Genomic DNA, 16,336 nt, shown 5'->3' on the forward strand with positions numbered 1-16,336 from the left:
GCCCTGGGACCGCCCCGCACGGCTCCTCCCCACACAAAACACCTCACAGCTTGTATTAATTACCCATAGAAATTCACTTTATTACAGCATTCAATAAAAGACAAAGCCCTACCTAAAAATTAAGTCGTTTTTCAACATGTACATACTTATAATGGTGCATCTATAGAACATCATCATCACCCATTGCTTTTTACTCTGGGGGGGATCGCCCTGCACGGCTCCTCCCCACACAAAACACCTCATAGCTTTTATTAATTATCCATAGAAATTCAGTTTATTTCCACATTCAGTAAAAGACAAAAGCCCTCTATAAAAATTAAGTCGCTTTTCAACATATACATACTCATAATGGTACATTTATAGAACATCGTCATAACCCATTGCTTTTTACTCTGGGGGGGAAGTATAAATAAACAGCCTAACTTACCCTAAACTCCTTTTTTTTTCCCCTAATTAACTAAAAATATAAATTTTTATTGTTAAGGATTGACTGCTTATCTCTCCAAATAAAAATATAAGCAAAACTCTGCTGTTTTTCCACAATTCCCTAACAGGGAATAGCTCGTAATTCCCTCCTTCCCCAACCCTAAAACCAACCCCAAAACCCCTAAAAGAACTGAGAAACAGATTAACACACAAATGTGTTAAAAGAAGAACCAAGAAGGCCATCCAAGAAGTGACTTTCATCAGAATTTCGAGGAGAAATTAAAAGAACAAACAAGGAATCGCGTGACTCCGCCAGCCAGCAAATTATTGCAATTCCTCGGTACAAAAATGCGTCGTCTTTATATTTTTAGGGGTGAAAAGAGGTGAAAGGAGTAGGGATGGCAGAATTGAGCCCTCCAGCCATCCCATCTACACAACCACATGAACCAACGTGTCCTGTGATTCTCATCTTCCCAATAACCTTTGCAACTTGTACGTTAAATGAAGAGACACAGCCTGTTGACCAAACTATTAAAGCATCAATAAAAGGAAAAGAAATCAAAAGCGCTGCTTCATGAGCAATTTTTAACGTCAAATAATAACACGCGTCCCCTCCTAGCCTGGCGTTGCTTCACATTTGCTAAGTGCTTTTAAAAACCAACTCAAATATACGGTTCTAGACTTTAAATAAGGTTGTTTTGCGCTGACCACCTCTGTGGTAAACTGAATTACAACATAAGACCAGAAGGAGAAAGAAAAATCAAACAGAAATACCATCAGATATAGAGAAAACATATTCTAACTCCCCACGCTTACAAACAATATATGAACATATTGAATATAGATTGAATTCAAAAGGTTTTCCTTCTGCATGTTTCGAGGGCCAAACACAAGGAACTTTCCCAAGTCAACACCCATTCTTTCAGCTTCATGTACATCAAAAACTTAGCGAGAAGGTCATAAATTGTCCTCTATTTTATCACCGGGAAGCGAAAAATGTGATGTTTGTGTTTTATTAGGCGAATACGCCCGAGTAAAGCGGTTGATACCCAGTGTCTTCTCTCTTGCAGGTCAGCACGCAGACGCTCAGCATGGCAAAGAACTGAAAGAGAGAGCGCGTAAGAGATTTAGTTCTGCTGGATTTTATGTTTTAGTCATTAGATGTAACGTTATATGAGATATCTGGGCGGATTTTGGCTTCTGCACTGAGTTGAGGAATGGGATGTTAAATAGCAACGGTTCATCTTACAGCCACCCTTTTATCATCAAATAAAACCCACTTTGCTGTTATTAAAGGGTTGAAATCGTCAACTAAGAACAGGTTACGAATCTTGGGGAGCAGGTAGAGCGAACAGGTTAAAACTCATGGGTCAAAACCTTTGCGAAGCTGCATCGGTGTTTGTTCGATGCACCGATTGTGAGTTTTCCATCAGGGCTTTTCAACTCTAGTTTTCACCCACAAGATGATCCGGTTTCACATTTAATTTCATTAAATCTTATAAGTCATAAATAGGTTTTGTTCTTTGTCATATTTCAATGAGGGAAGAGAGAAGTTTTACCTTGACAATGGCGAAGCCCAGGATTACAAGCATAGCGTAGCTGATAACGCTCTGCAGCCCCAACTCCACCTCCGCTGCACAGCCCTGCCGGGGAAGAAATGGGTGAGAACTCATCAAAAGATCTAATTCAGCTGGATATTTCGGGGTTTTACCTCCCTTGTAAGACCTGTCTAACCAACCACTGATTTGAGGGCTTTCATTCTTGCCATAGCTCATGCTTTGGCCTTGTTGATTTTGTAGCAACACAATATTTTGGGTTGGAAGGGACCTTTAAAGGTCGCCCAGTGCTACCCCAGCCATGAGCAGGGACATCTTCACCAGCTCAGGTTGCTCAGAGCCCCGTCCAGCCTGGCCTGGGATGTCTCCAGGGATGGTTCAGCCACCACCTCTCTGCCCAACCTGAGCCAGGCTCTCACCACCCTCAGGAGCAACAATTCCTTGCTCATGTCTAACACGAAACATGAAGGAGTTATCAGTAAAGACAAGACCCAACATCCAGGCTGGTCCCCCTTTCATCATCTTGAAGCTTTTATAGAATAATATGAGGGATCAGAAGGAACCTGGAAAGCTCATCCAGTGCAATCCCCCCATGGAGCAGGAACACCCAGCCGAGGTTCCACAGGAAGGGGTCCAGGCGGGTTTGAATGTCTGCAGAGAAGGAGACTCCACAACCTCCCTGGGCACCCTCACCATGAAGAAGTTTCTTCTCACATTTAAGTGGAACCTTTTCTGTTCCAGTTTGTACCCATTACCCCTTGTCCTATCATTGGTTGTCACCCAGAAGAACCTGGCTCCATCCTCCTGACACTCACCCTTTAGATATCTGTAAACATAAATGAGGTCACCTCTCAGTGTCCTCTTGTCCAGCTCCAGAGCCCCAGCTCCCTCAGCCTTTCCTCACACGGGAGATGCTCCACTCCCTTCAGCATCTTGGTGCCTGCGCTGGACTCTCTCCAGCAGTTCCCTGTCCTTCTGGAACTGAGGGGCCACAACTGGACACAAGATTCCAGGTGTGGTCTCCCCAGGGCAGAGCAGAGGGGCAGGAGAACCTCTCTGACCTACTGACCACCCCCTTCTAACCCACCCCAGGTACCATTGGCCTTCCTGGCCACAAGGGCCCAGTGCTGGCTCATGCTCACCCTGCTGGCCCCAGGACCCCCAGCTCCCTTTTCACTGCTCTCCAACAGCTCATTCCCCAACTTACACTGGAACCTGGGGTTGTTCCTGCCCACATTCAAGACTCTACACTTGCCCTTGTTCTATTTCATTCCATTTTTCCCCACCCAACTCTCCAGCCTGTCCAGGTCTCTGGATGGCAGCACAGTCCAGCATCCAAATAATTGATGAATATATTGAATAACAGCGACCCCAGCACTGCCCCCTGAGGCCCTGCACTGGATCCAGGCCTCAACTGGACTCTGCCCCATTGACCACGACTCTCTGGCTTCTTCCATTCAGCCAGTTCACACTCCACCTCACCACCTGCTCATCCAGACCTCAAGGAAGGACGTTAGTTAGGGGAAAACTATGGGGAGAAAAGAATTTGGGGACAAATCGCTGGCAAGAGTTGGATGAATTATCCTTAAGCGATCACGGCTCAACTGTGGAGCCATGTCCTTTATCCTCACCCGCGTATCGAGGTCCTGGGGCTGATCCAGACTCCCCGTGCAGTTCTTCACGTCTTGCCTGCAGCAGCTCAGAGGGACGCTGTTGTTACGGGTGACGTTAAACCAGGCTGTGGTTGTCCAGTCACTGTAGTTCTTTACACCACAACAATGAAGCTGCCAAACATGGGAGAGTTACGGGGATGTATGGATATAGATGAACACGAATGCTAATTAATGTTAAACCTCTCTTTGGCAAGCTGGGCAAGAGCGCCTTCGATTGCTATGGAGAATCAGATGCTAAATGCTGCTGCAGAGCTGAATTCTGCGTTTAGGACACAATTATTCCTTTCTAAATAATTCTGAGAACCATGTAAGTATTTTCTTACCTGTTCTTGCAAGTAATCCACAACAGTAGACTCTGCATTTTTCCCATCATACTTGTCGAAGACTGAGCGCATGGTGCCTTGCACATCACTTTTTACCTATTTGGAGAGGGAAAAAATATATATATTGTTTTAATGTGATTGCAGGATAGGGGACAAAACCCCCAAAAACCCAGATATATACGAATGCTCTAATAATGCAAGATCTATTCTTTACTTTCAGGTTTGTACAGAGCTGCTAATTCTTTGCTTACCTTTTCCCTATAAACAAATCCAAGGACAAAAGCGGATATTTCTGCAATAAAGATAACCAGGATAATGGCCAAGAACTGAAATGAAAAGAAAAAGACTGTAAAGAATGAATTAAATCACACATTATCTATTACATCAACTTATAGCGGTAAGTTATCATTATCTGTTGTTGCGTCTGGAGACGACTGTGGGATAAAACGAATAAACCAGCAGCCGAATTAGGTACGTTCAGCACCGCTTATTGAGCTCAACGATGTGACTTGGAGGCCTGAAGCTATCGAACCCTATTCAAAATCATTCTAGAAGTCGAGATTTGGGCTTCAGAGAACTAAACAGAAGAAGGAGGCGCGACGCTCACCAGCCCCAGGCCGACGCGCGACTCCCGGAACGTGGCGCAACAGCCGATCAACCCGATGACGAACATGACGACGGCGACGCAAAGGATGATGACGGCCGGCAACACGGCATACTTGTCCTGCAGAAAGTTGTTGTAGCTCTTGTAGGTGTTAATGACGTAGCCCCCAACGTAGCTGAGACCGGCTGCTGCTGCCTGAAATGCAAACGAGAGACTTATTAGCGGTTATTTATTAAGCGTCCGCCCGGGAAAGTAAATACGGAGCTGTTTGGATCGGTGCAATTCATATTTTAACTTTAGGAGTAATGACTATAGCATGCGAAGATCAAGAAGGAAAACAAGGCGCATCTAAACTAGCTGCTCATCCAAACTGTAACACAAAATTCAAATCCCGTTAATCACTTTTCTACTAACGAAACACTGATTTAGCTGAGCTGAAACACTGTGCTGCCATCCAGAAACCTGGACAGGCTGGAGAGTTGGGTGGGGAAAATGGAATGAAATAGAACAAGGGCAAGTGCAGAGTCTTGAATCTGGGCAGGAACAACCCCAGGTTCCAGTGTAAGTTGGGGAATGAGCTGTTGGAGAGCAGTGAAAAGAGAGCTGGGGTCCTGGGGACAGCAGGGTGAGCATGAGCCAGCACTGGGCCCTTGTGGCCAGGAAGGCCAATGGTACCTGGGGTGGGTTAGAAGGGGGTGGTCAGTAGGTCAGAGAGGTTCTCCTGCCCCTCTGCTCTGCCCTGGGGAGACCACACCTGGAATATTGTGTCCAGTTGTGGCCCCTCAGCTCCAGAAGGACAGGGAACTGCTGGAGAGAGTCCAGCGCAGCCACCAAGATGCTGAAGGGAGTGGAGCATCTCCCGGGTGAGGAAAGGCTGAGGGAGCTGGGGCTCTGGAGCTGGACAAGAGGACACTGAGGGGTGACTCATTCATGGGGATCAATATGGAAAGGGGGAGTGTCAGGAAGATGGAGCCAGGCTCTTCTGGGTGACAACCAGTGATAGGACAAGGGGTAGTGGGTACAAAGTGGAACACAAAAGGTTCCACTTAAATGTGAGAAGAAACTTCTTCCTGGTGAGGGTGTCAGAGCCTGGCCCAGGCTGCCCAGGGAGGTTGTGGAGTCTCCTTCTCTGCAGACATTCAAACCCGCCTGGACACCTTCCTGTGGAACCTCAGCTGGGTGTTCCTGCTCCATGGGGGGATTGCACTGGATGAGCTTTCCAGGTCCCTTTCAATCCCTGGCACTCTGGGATTCTGTGAAATTTTGCAAGAAAACCCCTTTTCACAGCTGAGCGACAAAGCTGCCGCAACCACTGTAACCCACGTCGTTCCAGGACCTGACACCAGAATCATTTGCTCTTCTCTATCCCATGGCCCTGACGAAAGCAGAAATCTGGAACGATGAGCGCGAACAACGAACTCTTATTGGGGTTGAGCGGAAAGAAAGCGAAGCTGTAACGACCACAATTTACAGCCACGCAAATACGTCACGACATTTATCAGAGACATAGAAGGGGCCCCTTAAACAGGCAGAACGGATAACTTTCCCTCCTCCCACCACATATAAATATAAGATGGTAAAAGAGCCACAGTAGCATGGAAATTGAAATAAAACCACACTGGAAGAATTATAAATATCCACACAAACACCTTCTGAACCATTCCCTTCTAGTTTTTCATGAGACAAGCAGCTCACGGAGGGTTTTGAGTTCATTTTAAGGTTTGTTTCACCAGCATCTTTGCACAGCAGTGATTTAAGTCGGAGGACCCAATATAAAACCTGATGCTGTTTCGCCTGCAGAAAATACTCCACGTATTTAATTCTCTGTGTACAAAACCCAACATTTTAATGACTTCCAACTGCTGTTTAAAATCCCATTTAGCCCATGAGGACCATGGAGATCCCGGACTCGACCATGAGCATCTCCCCGGGTTTTTCCCCCAAAATCAGGACAAGCCTTGCTTAGCGCTTCCCATCCATGTCCCACATTCCTTTTCCTGCCCTGGGCTTAAAACTTTCCCGGTTGGGAGGGACCTCTTGGCGTCGGCTTCGTTTCCTACCCTATTAACAGTGTCCATTTCTCCAAATGATTAATCAATTAGCGTGATGGCGGCTTTGTGTGACCCTCCTTACCGGGGCAGCATGAGGTCACCAAAGAACAGAAGGGTTGAGGTGGGAAGGAACCTGGAGATCATCTGTTCGAACCACCGAGAGCACATCCAGATGGCTTTTGAATGTCGACGTTCAGAAGGAACCTCCAACGTTTCAATCATAGAATAATTTGGGTTGGAAGGGAGCTCTAAAGGTCACCTCGTCCAATCTCTTCACGTCTTCACCAGCTCAGGTTGCTCAGAACCCTGGGATGTCTCCAGGATGGAGCATCCACCATCGCTCAAGTTCATGCCCGTTGACTTCGGTCTTGGCACCATTGAGAAGAACCTGGTTCCATCCTCCTGCCGCCCCCACCTCAGGTATTTATCTACATCTGTGGTGGGTGCTCTTGAGCCCCCAGCCAAACCAGAGCAGTTTGGTTCAGGCTCCAGAGTAGGGAAAGGCCTGAGCTGTCACCAGGCCCTGAACTTCTTTCAGGAAACCCCCAGCGACATGGAACGGGAACCAAACCCCAATAACTCGTGGGTGCAGGGAGACTCGTGCAGTCTTTTCCTACTATATTGAAACCACATGGGAAATCCAGAGGTGGGACACAACTCTACTGAGCCTCCAGAGCCGTGGGAGACTCTTCAAAGTAGATTATATCAAAATACAGGGCATGTTGCAGCTTGTTTTCAAGTCTTGTTAAAGAAATGCTTTATTTAGTTGTCTGAGCACGTCCCCAAATAAAAGGCACAGACTGTAAGAGCTCGCGGCAAACGCCAACCGAGCGCCGGTTGATTTATCGCCCGCCGCCAAGCTGGTTTTGATCTGAACAGCCGGTTCAGACACAAAACGCCCTCTAGTTCAATATTTGCCTTCAGAACCACCCCGGTTCCTCGCTAAGCCATTCCTGGCTCGGCCACCGGAACCTGCGACTTCCACCTCACGACCTACAAACCAAAGAGCGAAAAGTTCACTTAGCGAATGCTAAAACCTGGGAAAACGTCTCGGAGCTGGAAACTTCCTATAATCTGCCCCAAAATACCGCTCGTCACGCAGCTGAAAGGGAAGGGACGGGGTGGGTTTGTGCTTCCTGCCATAAGGAAAAGCGCAGGTGCGAGACGAGAGACCGAAATCCATAATTTGACCACCCAACAGGTCTTTTCCCAGCATTGGGGACACCCAGAGTAAGGTTGTTCCCCAGAAATGGGCCAGAAAGGGTCAAGTTTCTCACCCCGTATCTGCATCATCATCTGAGCGCTTCCCTTTTTACATCTTGGCTTTATTTTTATCCGTGTGACCGTTATGCGCGCAGCAAAGCGCGTCTTCCTGCAAGTCGCTTGAGTTCTGCTTCCTGATGTTGGGCAGAATAGCTTAAAATCAGAAGGAGCTTCCACTACACACAGGAAACCACTATGAAGGTTGAAAACAAGTCTTGGATGCACCAAGGGCACAGGAGACAGATTAAGCACCGATCACACAAGTAGTCCAGGATGTGACGACGTGTTTAATAACAAGTCACATTACCAAGAATATTGGTGTCTCCTCCAACCCTTCCACTCTTTTTTTTAGGTTAATTGAATTAAACCACCATTCCATCATCATCCAGAGCAGGTCAACACCCATTTACCAAAATAACCACATATTTCAACCTAATTAGTAGGTGCTACAAAGCAAAATTGGAGGTGGGCAGATCTCCCAACAGCTGGAAGCACCACCCTGGGTACCTGTGTAGTTAAAACAGCTTCAATCAGTTTGTTTATAGGGGTTTTGGATAATCATAGGTCTCCAATTTCACCCCCTTTTTTTTGGTAAATCTGATGTTTTGATCATGATTTGGAGCCTTGTACTCACAAAGCCCCGTTCAGCCTCACCTCCATCCCTGGGAAACTGATGGAGCGACTCATCCTTGGTGCCATCTCAAGGCATATCAGGGATAGGAGGGTCATTAGGGGCAGTCAACACGGCTTCACCAAGGGGAAGTGGTGCTTGACCAACCTCATTGACTTTTATGAGGACATAACAAGATGGATGGATGATGGCAGAGCGGTGGACGTGGTCTACCTTGACTTGAGTGAGGGATTTGGCACAGTGTCCCACAGCATCCTCACAGCTGAACTGAGGGAGTGCGGTCTGGATGAGCGGGTAGTGAGGTGGAGTGTGAACTGGCTGAAGGGAAGAAGCCAGAGAGTCGTGGGCAATGGGGCAGAGTCCAGTTGAGGCCTGGATCCAGGGCAGTGCCTCAGGGGGCAGTGCTGGGGCCGCTATTATTCAATATATTCATCAATGATTTGGATGAGGGAATAGAGTGACTGTCAGCAAGTTTGCTGGTGACACCAAGCTGGGAGGAGTGGCTGACACGCCAGAGGCTGTGCTGCCATCAGAGACCTGGACAGGCTGGAGAGTTGGGAGGGGAAAATGGAATGAAATAGAACAAGGGCAAGTGTAGAGTCTTGAATGTGGGCAGGAACAACCCCAGGTTCCAGTGTAAGTTGGGGAATGAGCTGTTGGAGAGCAGTGAAAAGGGAGCTGGGGGTCCTGGGGCCAGCAGGGTGAGCATGAGCCAGCACTGGGCCCTTGTGGCCAGGAAGGCCAATGGTACCTGGGGTGGGTTAGAAGGGGGTGGTCAGTAGGTCAGAGATGTTCTCCTGCCCCTCTGCTCTGCCCTGGGGAGACCACACCTGGAATCTTGTGTCCAGTTGTGGCCCCTCAGTTCCAGAAGGACAGGGAACTGCTGCAGAGAGTCCAGCGCAGCCACCAAGATGCTGAAGGGAGTGGAGCATCTCCCGGGTGAGGAAAGGCTGAGGGAGCTGGGGCTCTGGAGCTGGACAAGAGGACACTGAGGGGGGACTCATTCATGGGGATCAATATGGAAAGGGGGAGTGTCAGGAAGATGGAGCCAGGCTCTTCTGGGTGACAACCAATGATAGGACAAGGGTCAATGGGTGCAAACTGGAACACAAAAGGTTCCACTTAAATATGAGAAGAAACTTCTCCTCAGTGAGGGTGTCAGAGCCTGGCCCAGGCTGCCCAGGGAGGCTGTGGAGTCTCCTTCTCTGCAGACATTCAAACCCGCCTGGACACCTTCCTGTGGAACCTCAGCTGGGTGTTCCTGCTCCATGGGGGGATTGCACTGGATGAGCTTTCCAGGTCCCTTCCAACCCCTGACATTCTCTGATTTTGTTTTAGAAATGATCTGAAAGACAATCAATTCAGTTCTTCCTTCCCCACCCTCCCCAAACCTGATTTCCAGGTTCTGCGGTTCTACAGCAGGAATGCGATTACTGCCCATAATGGTGGTGGCAGCGTCTAAACGCCACGGGCTTTGGGGCTCAACTGCCCTTCCTGGGGTAAAAATACAAAGGGTTGCTCTGGGTCACCCCAATTTTAGAGGTTATAGATGTGTGGAAGGATAATTACTGATAGTCCATAGGTGCACAGGACCGAATGGCTTCAATCATGATTAGCGTGTTCCCCCACAGCAGAAGGTCCCAGAAACAATTCCAAGAGGATATAAAGCTGTTAAGGTTTTTAAAAGCCAAGAAATGACGCTGATTTGAAGCACAATGAGCTCAGGGGATTTCCACACGCAAATAGTGGGATGTCCCAATGTCTCCCTGCGAGTATTTAAGAATAAAAGCTATCGCATAACAAATATAAAAGGGGAGATCACATTACTCGACATGCAGCAGCAAACACAGCGATACAAATTAACTCGGATACACTCAGAAATAAATTCAGCAATAAAATGTGCTGTAAAGAAACACTGGGTTGGAACAGGGTGAGCTCCTCACTCCAACCAGCAGCACGTCCCTTATTTATAAAACAAGGCGCAACACCCCACGAGAGCTCGGGGTTTAATTGAAGCACTATTAGAGTTGTTTTTTATTCTCTTTCTGTGTAGCTGCTTTGTGGGAAACCTGTTTTTCCTCTCTAATTCCTCCTCGCTTTGCAAGGTTCTCTCCCTTCCCCACGGCGAAGCCGAGCGATGGGGGCCGAGGGTTCTCAACCTTCATCCTCAGGTTGTGACCGTCACGTTTAAAACTACGCGACCGATTCGGTCCCTTCTACAAGAGCAGCACACGAGTCATCATGGGGGGATCAAGCAAATTTCCCCATGCAGGAGAAAAACCCCCAAAATTAGGGAATACTGGAATAATCGCATCTTTTTCCAAGCTGTCACCATCATGTCACAAACCTCCCATCCCAAACCCCTCAAACCAAAGGCTAAAAAGTACACACCCCACCCTCTTTTTTTTTTTCTTGTTTAAATAGTCGTAAATAATTACTCAGGAAGCGATTTGGAAAGGCGTATTTGTCGCTAAATAGAGTCGAAACAAAATTCTCGGCCATTTTCCAAATACGCCTCACCCCAAAGCGGGTGGGCGGCCCCTCAGAAACTTTTCAAACCTCGCAACTTTTTGGTCTTTAAAAATGCGTCTGTAGGTTTTCCCTACAGAAATAAGTTCCCTAAGCACTTGTAGATTAAATAAATCGATTAACTACGCGCTAGTGGATTAAATTAATCGATTAACTCTGGCGATGTTGCTTGGGAACATGGTCCCTCAGAACCATCCCCTCGCACCCAACACCCGCGGCCGCCCCACAACCCACCCGCGACCCCCCCCCCAAAAAACCCCCCTCAATCTCGATACCCAGAACGAGAGGCTGAGCAGCAGCAACACGGTCTTGGAGGTGATCACGCCACAGTCCATATCGTGACAGAAAAGCAGCGATTCTGCGACAAAACGAGCAGGAATTCGCCGTGAGGTCCGTGTGGAGCCGCCCCCGGGCCCGCCCGCCCCGGCTCTTCCCGCCCGCCCCGGCCCTTCCCGCCCACGGGGCGGTGGCCATGGAGCAACTTCCCCCGTCAGCAAATTATTCACTTCACGATGGTTTTTATTTTTGCTTTGTTTGCTTAATTTTTGATCTTTTTCCCTCTGAGTGTCTCCCATCACTCCTCAACTTCCCTGCTTTGACACGGCGTGGTGCCCATTTTTCCACATCGACAAGGTTTGGACACCTCAAAATACATCCCGGCCACCAAAATATAAGAAATAAGAAATGGAGAAATGAATTTAACAGCAGAATCAATTAGACTGTTAAACGGCATTATTTATTTTATCAGCGCTGGGTATTATTCTCCATAAGCGCTCCAAAGACTGGACGCTCTTGCATTACTTATATTCACATAATTATTATATATGCATTATGATTTTTGAAAATTGTCACATACATCTATACTAAGAAATAATTGATGATGTTATAGTTGTTTATTTTCTCACAATACAGCTATTAATTATTAGTTAAATATAAACTAAGCACTAAGCGACTTAGTGTCACTTAATCTGTCTCCTCGCCACACCGAAGGATTTAAAACGTGAAAAATATCCCCTCATTTTGCATTTATCTTCTTCAGAAAGCGTTTATCTCATATCACTTAATGATGGGTATGTCTTTTATAACTTAATCCACATTAATTTGGCACCTTCCTTCAGGAGAATGATTTGAATTTGGGGACTGCGGAGAGCTGCAAAAATCGCTTTATTTCCACCCGCTCGTGCTTTTAAAATCACTGAAAGTGTAGAGTTAATTTTGCAACAATTCCAGAGCCGTTTTCTGCCTCGTGACCTTGATGAATTGGGTGGGTTTGTCGGCTTTAAATTGGTTTCCAAAACGTGTTGGGCAAGCACCAGCTTTCCCACCCATTTATTTATTGCGTGGTTAAGCTTGGGTCTTTTCCAGATCTGATTTTCTCCTATTAAGCCCCATTTTTCTCGAAGTGCTTAAAACTGGGTTTAAACGGGACATTGCTGATTCACTTCCAGCTCACCCCACATCTATTTGTGCCACTTCCGAGCTATCTCATCCCCATCCGCTTCTCCCCGTCGCTCCCTCGTGCTTTTCAGCCTTTCCCCCCAAATCCTCCACGTTTCAATTCTCTCTTTTTAATCCTCTGCTTTCTTACTGAATTAAAACCCGGGAGAGTTTGGTGACGCAGACCCACGAGCGAACGTCCCTGCATTCGTGGGGCGGCGTTAAAACCTTTATCACGTGTTATTTTTTGCTGCTTTCCCCACCAGGCCTGGCGCCCGGCACGGAAGGAAATGAGATTAAAATGAAACCGCTTGTCCTCGACAAATCCACGTCGCCTGGTATTCACCCCCCTGTTTTCTTCTTGCGGCTGATTTCCCAATTATTCCACAGCTTTTTTGATGTTTTTCAGGAACTGATGTTAATTGGCTTCTCATTTCCAAGCTCTTTTTCTGTTCTTCAACCTGCACAGAATCCCAGAATGGACTGGGTTGGAAAAGAGCTCGGAGATCATCCAGTCCAAGCCTTGGGCCAACTCCAGTCCATTGACCAGATGGCCAATCTCAGCTTAAAAACCTCCAGGGCCGGTGAGTCCAGCACCTCCCTGGGCAGCCATTCCAATGCCTGACCACTCTCTCTGTGAAGAATTGCTTTCTAATCTCCAGCCTAAATTTAAGTTTAAGCCCCCTTGTCCTATTGCTGAGTGCCTGGGAGAAGAGCCCAATCCCCCCCTGGCTAGAACTGCCCTTCAGGTCGTTCTAGAGAGTGCTGAGCTCACCTCTAAGCCTCCTCTGCTCCAGACTGAACAAGCCCAGCTCCCTCAGCCTCTCCCCATAGGGCTTGTGCTCAAGTCCCTTCCCCAGTCTTGTTGCTCTTCTCTGGACCCGCTCCAGCACTTCAATCTCTTTCCTGAGCTGAGGGGCCCAGAACTGACCACAATACTCCAGGTGTGGCCTCCCCAGTGCAGAGCACAGGGGAAGGATCACTGCCCTTGTCCTGCTGACCACGCTCTTGGATACAGGACAGGACACCATTGGCCTTCTTGGCCACCTGGGCACACTGGTGGCTCCTGTTGAGCTTCCTGTCCATGAGTCCCCCCAGGTCCCTTTCTGCCTGGCTGCTCTCCAGCCACTCTGTGCCAGCCTGGAGCGCTGCAGGGGGTTCTTGTGGCCAAAGCGCAGGACCCGCCACTTGGCCTTGGTGAACTTCATCCCCACCTCACATCCCTCCCAAAAAACTCATCGTGAACAGCTCTGAGATGACCGAAAACATTGTTATACTTATTTAAGATAAAACCCATCATTTGAGAACCATCAGTTTGTAAAATAACACTGCGTAACCTCCCCTTTCCTCACCCTCCCCTTGATTCTAACCCTTTATTCCTTCTTTCCTGCCCAATTTGCCGCATGTTTGGTGACCCATGGTGCAACGGGGACAGCAAATCACCGTCCCATGATCGGCACATGGGGATGACGCAGTAACTCTATTCACAGTGTACGATCTTATTTCTTAGAATCATTCGGACCTTTTGTGAAACCTCATGAAAATAACAGGAAGGGAAGTTTACAGCCAACTTTTTAGCAGAAAATATTGAAATAATCTTTTATGGAGCTCCCAAAATTAGCAAAAAGTGCGAAAAACTTCAAACTTTCCGTTCCTCTTTGAATAGCAGCAGAGTTACACAATTCTTGCCCCTGTGAACAAATGTGTTGCCCAGCAACAAATATTCTCTCACTTTTACGGTGGGGAAATTGTTGCTGCGTGAAGTTGAATTAGGAAGTTGCGACCACAGCGATTCCAGCTCCATCGCCTCTGATGTCCTGGGAGGGGAATTTTGGTGACATCCAGATGGTGACTGAGTGGGACAAAGTGATGAAACCCACGTTGGATCTTATCATCTGCGTTCCCTTTGTGGTTTCCTTTGAAGGTTGAGAGAAGGAAATGAAGGGATTAATTCCTCTACTTGCCCGTGGGCGCGGAGAGAAACCGATTTGCTCTCCCGTTCCGATCTGCTCGGCGCGTCGGGGGTAAAAAGGAGCATTTTTCTGTCTGCGCCGCGGTCGGGAAAGGTCTCTGATCTTTGCACTTCTCCATTTAAACCACAACGAGCGAGCAGGAGCCGCGTTGATCCCACCAAACGTCGCCCCAGCCCATCAGCCGCCTCCTTTATTCCCTCAGAAGATTCACTGTTTTCTTTTCAGCTCCTAATATTTGAACGCTGACCGGCTCCATCTCGAAAGTACCTAAAAGACATCAAAATGATTTCCCTAAGTGTTTTGAAGATTATCTGGAAGGGTTAGAAGGGAGCGTGACCAGAGGAAACCTTGGGGAATTCGGAACTGGTGATGTCTCAAAGCTGTAAGGAAAGTTTTGTCTTATTCTGAGGGGTGGGGATGCCTGTGGTTCCCTTAACGCAGTTAATTTTCCTTCTGGAAGAAGTTCCTTTGTACAAAGAAAAGGGTGAATTGTTCATCGATTGATAACAATCAACTTACGCTTCTGCAAAGAGCAGAAAGGCCCAACTGTCCTGGATGGACTTTCCCACATCTCTGGTTTCCCAAATTGCTTTAAATCATCATGAGGTGCCGTTCTTCCCTCTTCTCACCCCAGAACTTCCCTCGCGCCGCCGTTCGTGTTCGTGCAGCTGGGCCGAGGCGGATGAACCCGAGGAGCCACGTCGCCCCTTCATTATGGTTTAACCACACGAGCTGGATCTTTGTGCCGAGGAGAGAAAGGAGAGGCGGCTCCAGCTTTTTTTGTGACTGGTTGGGCTTGTTTAAAGCAGCTTAAAACCTCAGCCCACATCTAAAACTCTGACTTGTGTGCAATTGTGGACACCTGAGTGTAAAACAGATCCTGAGAGAGAGGTTTCGGGAAGGAGAATCCAAGACACACCGTATATATCGCACACATATGCCCCCAGTGAGGAAACCCTGGAGAAAAGCGCAGCAACCAGAGTTCCCTTTGGCGTGTGGATTAAGAAGAATCTGTCTCTTCATCTAATATTAACATCTCAAGACATCTGTGATACTTTTAGACGAAAATTAGCTCTTCCAGGAGCTAACTTCTTATCAGCCAAGTCCTGACTATCTGCCAGCATGCAAAGCTCTTATCAGCTTCCAAACTTCAGCGACGTCTTTTTCCCGTGACTTCTTTGCGGGCAATGAACTTGACGCCATCACGGATCCATAGATAATGTTTTATTTCCTATTTATCTACAGGGTGAGCCGCTCTGGGTCGCGTCTGCCGTTAGGACACGGACCACAGGAGGTTCTTACCAGGGCTTGTCCTGAGCTGTGGGCTTCACACAGCGACCACCAGCATGAAGCTCAGATCTTCCTTTTATGTGCTTATTAACTCAAATCTTCGTCACTCTTGTAGCCGTCTGTGCCAGGCTCTGCTCCCACTAGATGTCACCAGCACCTCACAGCGAGGTGATGTTCTATTAATAAGGGGTGTCAGTGTGATGTGTCACACTTGGAGGACCAGGTGGCCCAAAAGGCCACCAGCATCCTGGCTGGTACCAGCACTGGTGTGGCCAGCAGGCCCAGGGCAGCGACCGTCCCTGTGCTGGGACCTGGGGAGGCCAAACCGCCAATCCTGGGGGCGGTTTTGGGAGCGCAAAATTGTGGCACCAGAATCACCTCAGGGCTCCAAATGGCACCAGAATCACCTCAGGGCTCCAAATGGCACCAGAATCACCTCAGGGTTCCAAATGGTGGCACCAGAATCACCTCAGGGCTCCAAATGGCACCAGAATCACCTCAGGGCTCCAAATGGCGGCACCAGAATCACCTCAGGGCTCCAGATGGTGGTCAGAAGGGTGGTGGGATCACCTCCCAAGAA

At 47.9% G+C, this 16,336-nt stretch overlaps 1 protein-coding gene across 1 annotated transcript; it reads right to left on the reverse strand.

The window, feature by feature from the left end:
* Positions 1-50: 50 nt before the first annotated feature.
* LOC136114670 (tetraspanin-36-like) lies at positions 51-11,485 on the reverse strand. Its single transcript, XM_065860106.2, has 7 exons — positions 11,332-11,485; positions 4,586-4,777; positions 4,230-4,304; positions 3,979-4,074; positions 3,614-3,766; positions 1,986-2,069; positions 51-1,528 (listed from the first exon to the last, which is right to left on the reverse strand). Exons 1-7 carry the CDS (start codon positions 11,389-11,391, stop codon positions 1,442-1,444), a joined length of 747 nt encoding a protein of 248 aa, XP_065716178.1. The 5' UTR covers positions 11,392-11,485; the 3' UTR covers positions 51-1,441.
* Positions 11,486-16,336: the final 4,851 nt, after the last annotated feature.

Source organism: Patagioenas fasciata, chromosome W (genome assembly GCF_037038585.1).
Source record: "Patagioenas fasciata isolate bPatFas1 chromosome W, bPatFas1.hap1, whole genome shotgun sequence".
Classification (NCBI taxonomy): Eukaryota; Metazoa; Chordata; class Aves; order Columbiformes; family Columbidae; genus Patagioenas; species Patagioenas fasciata.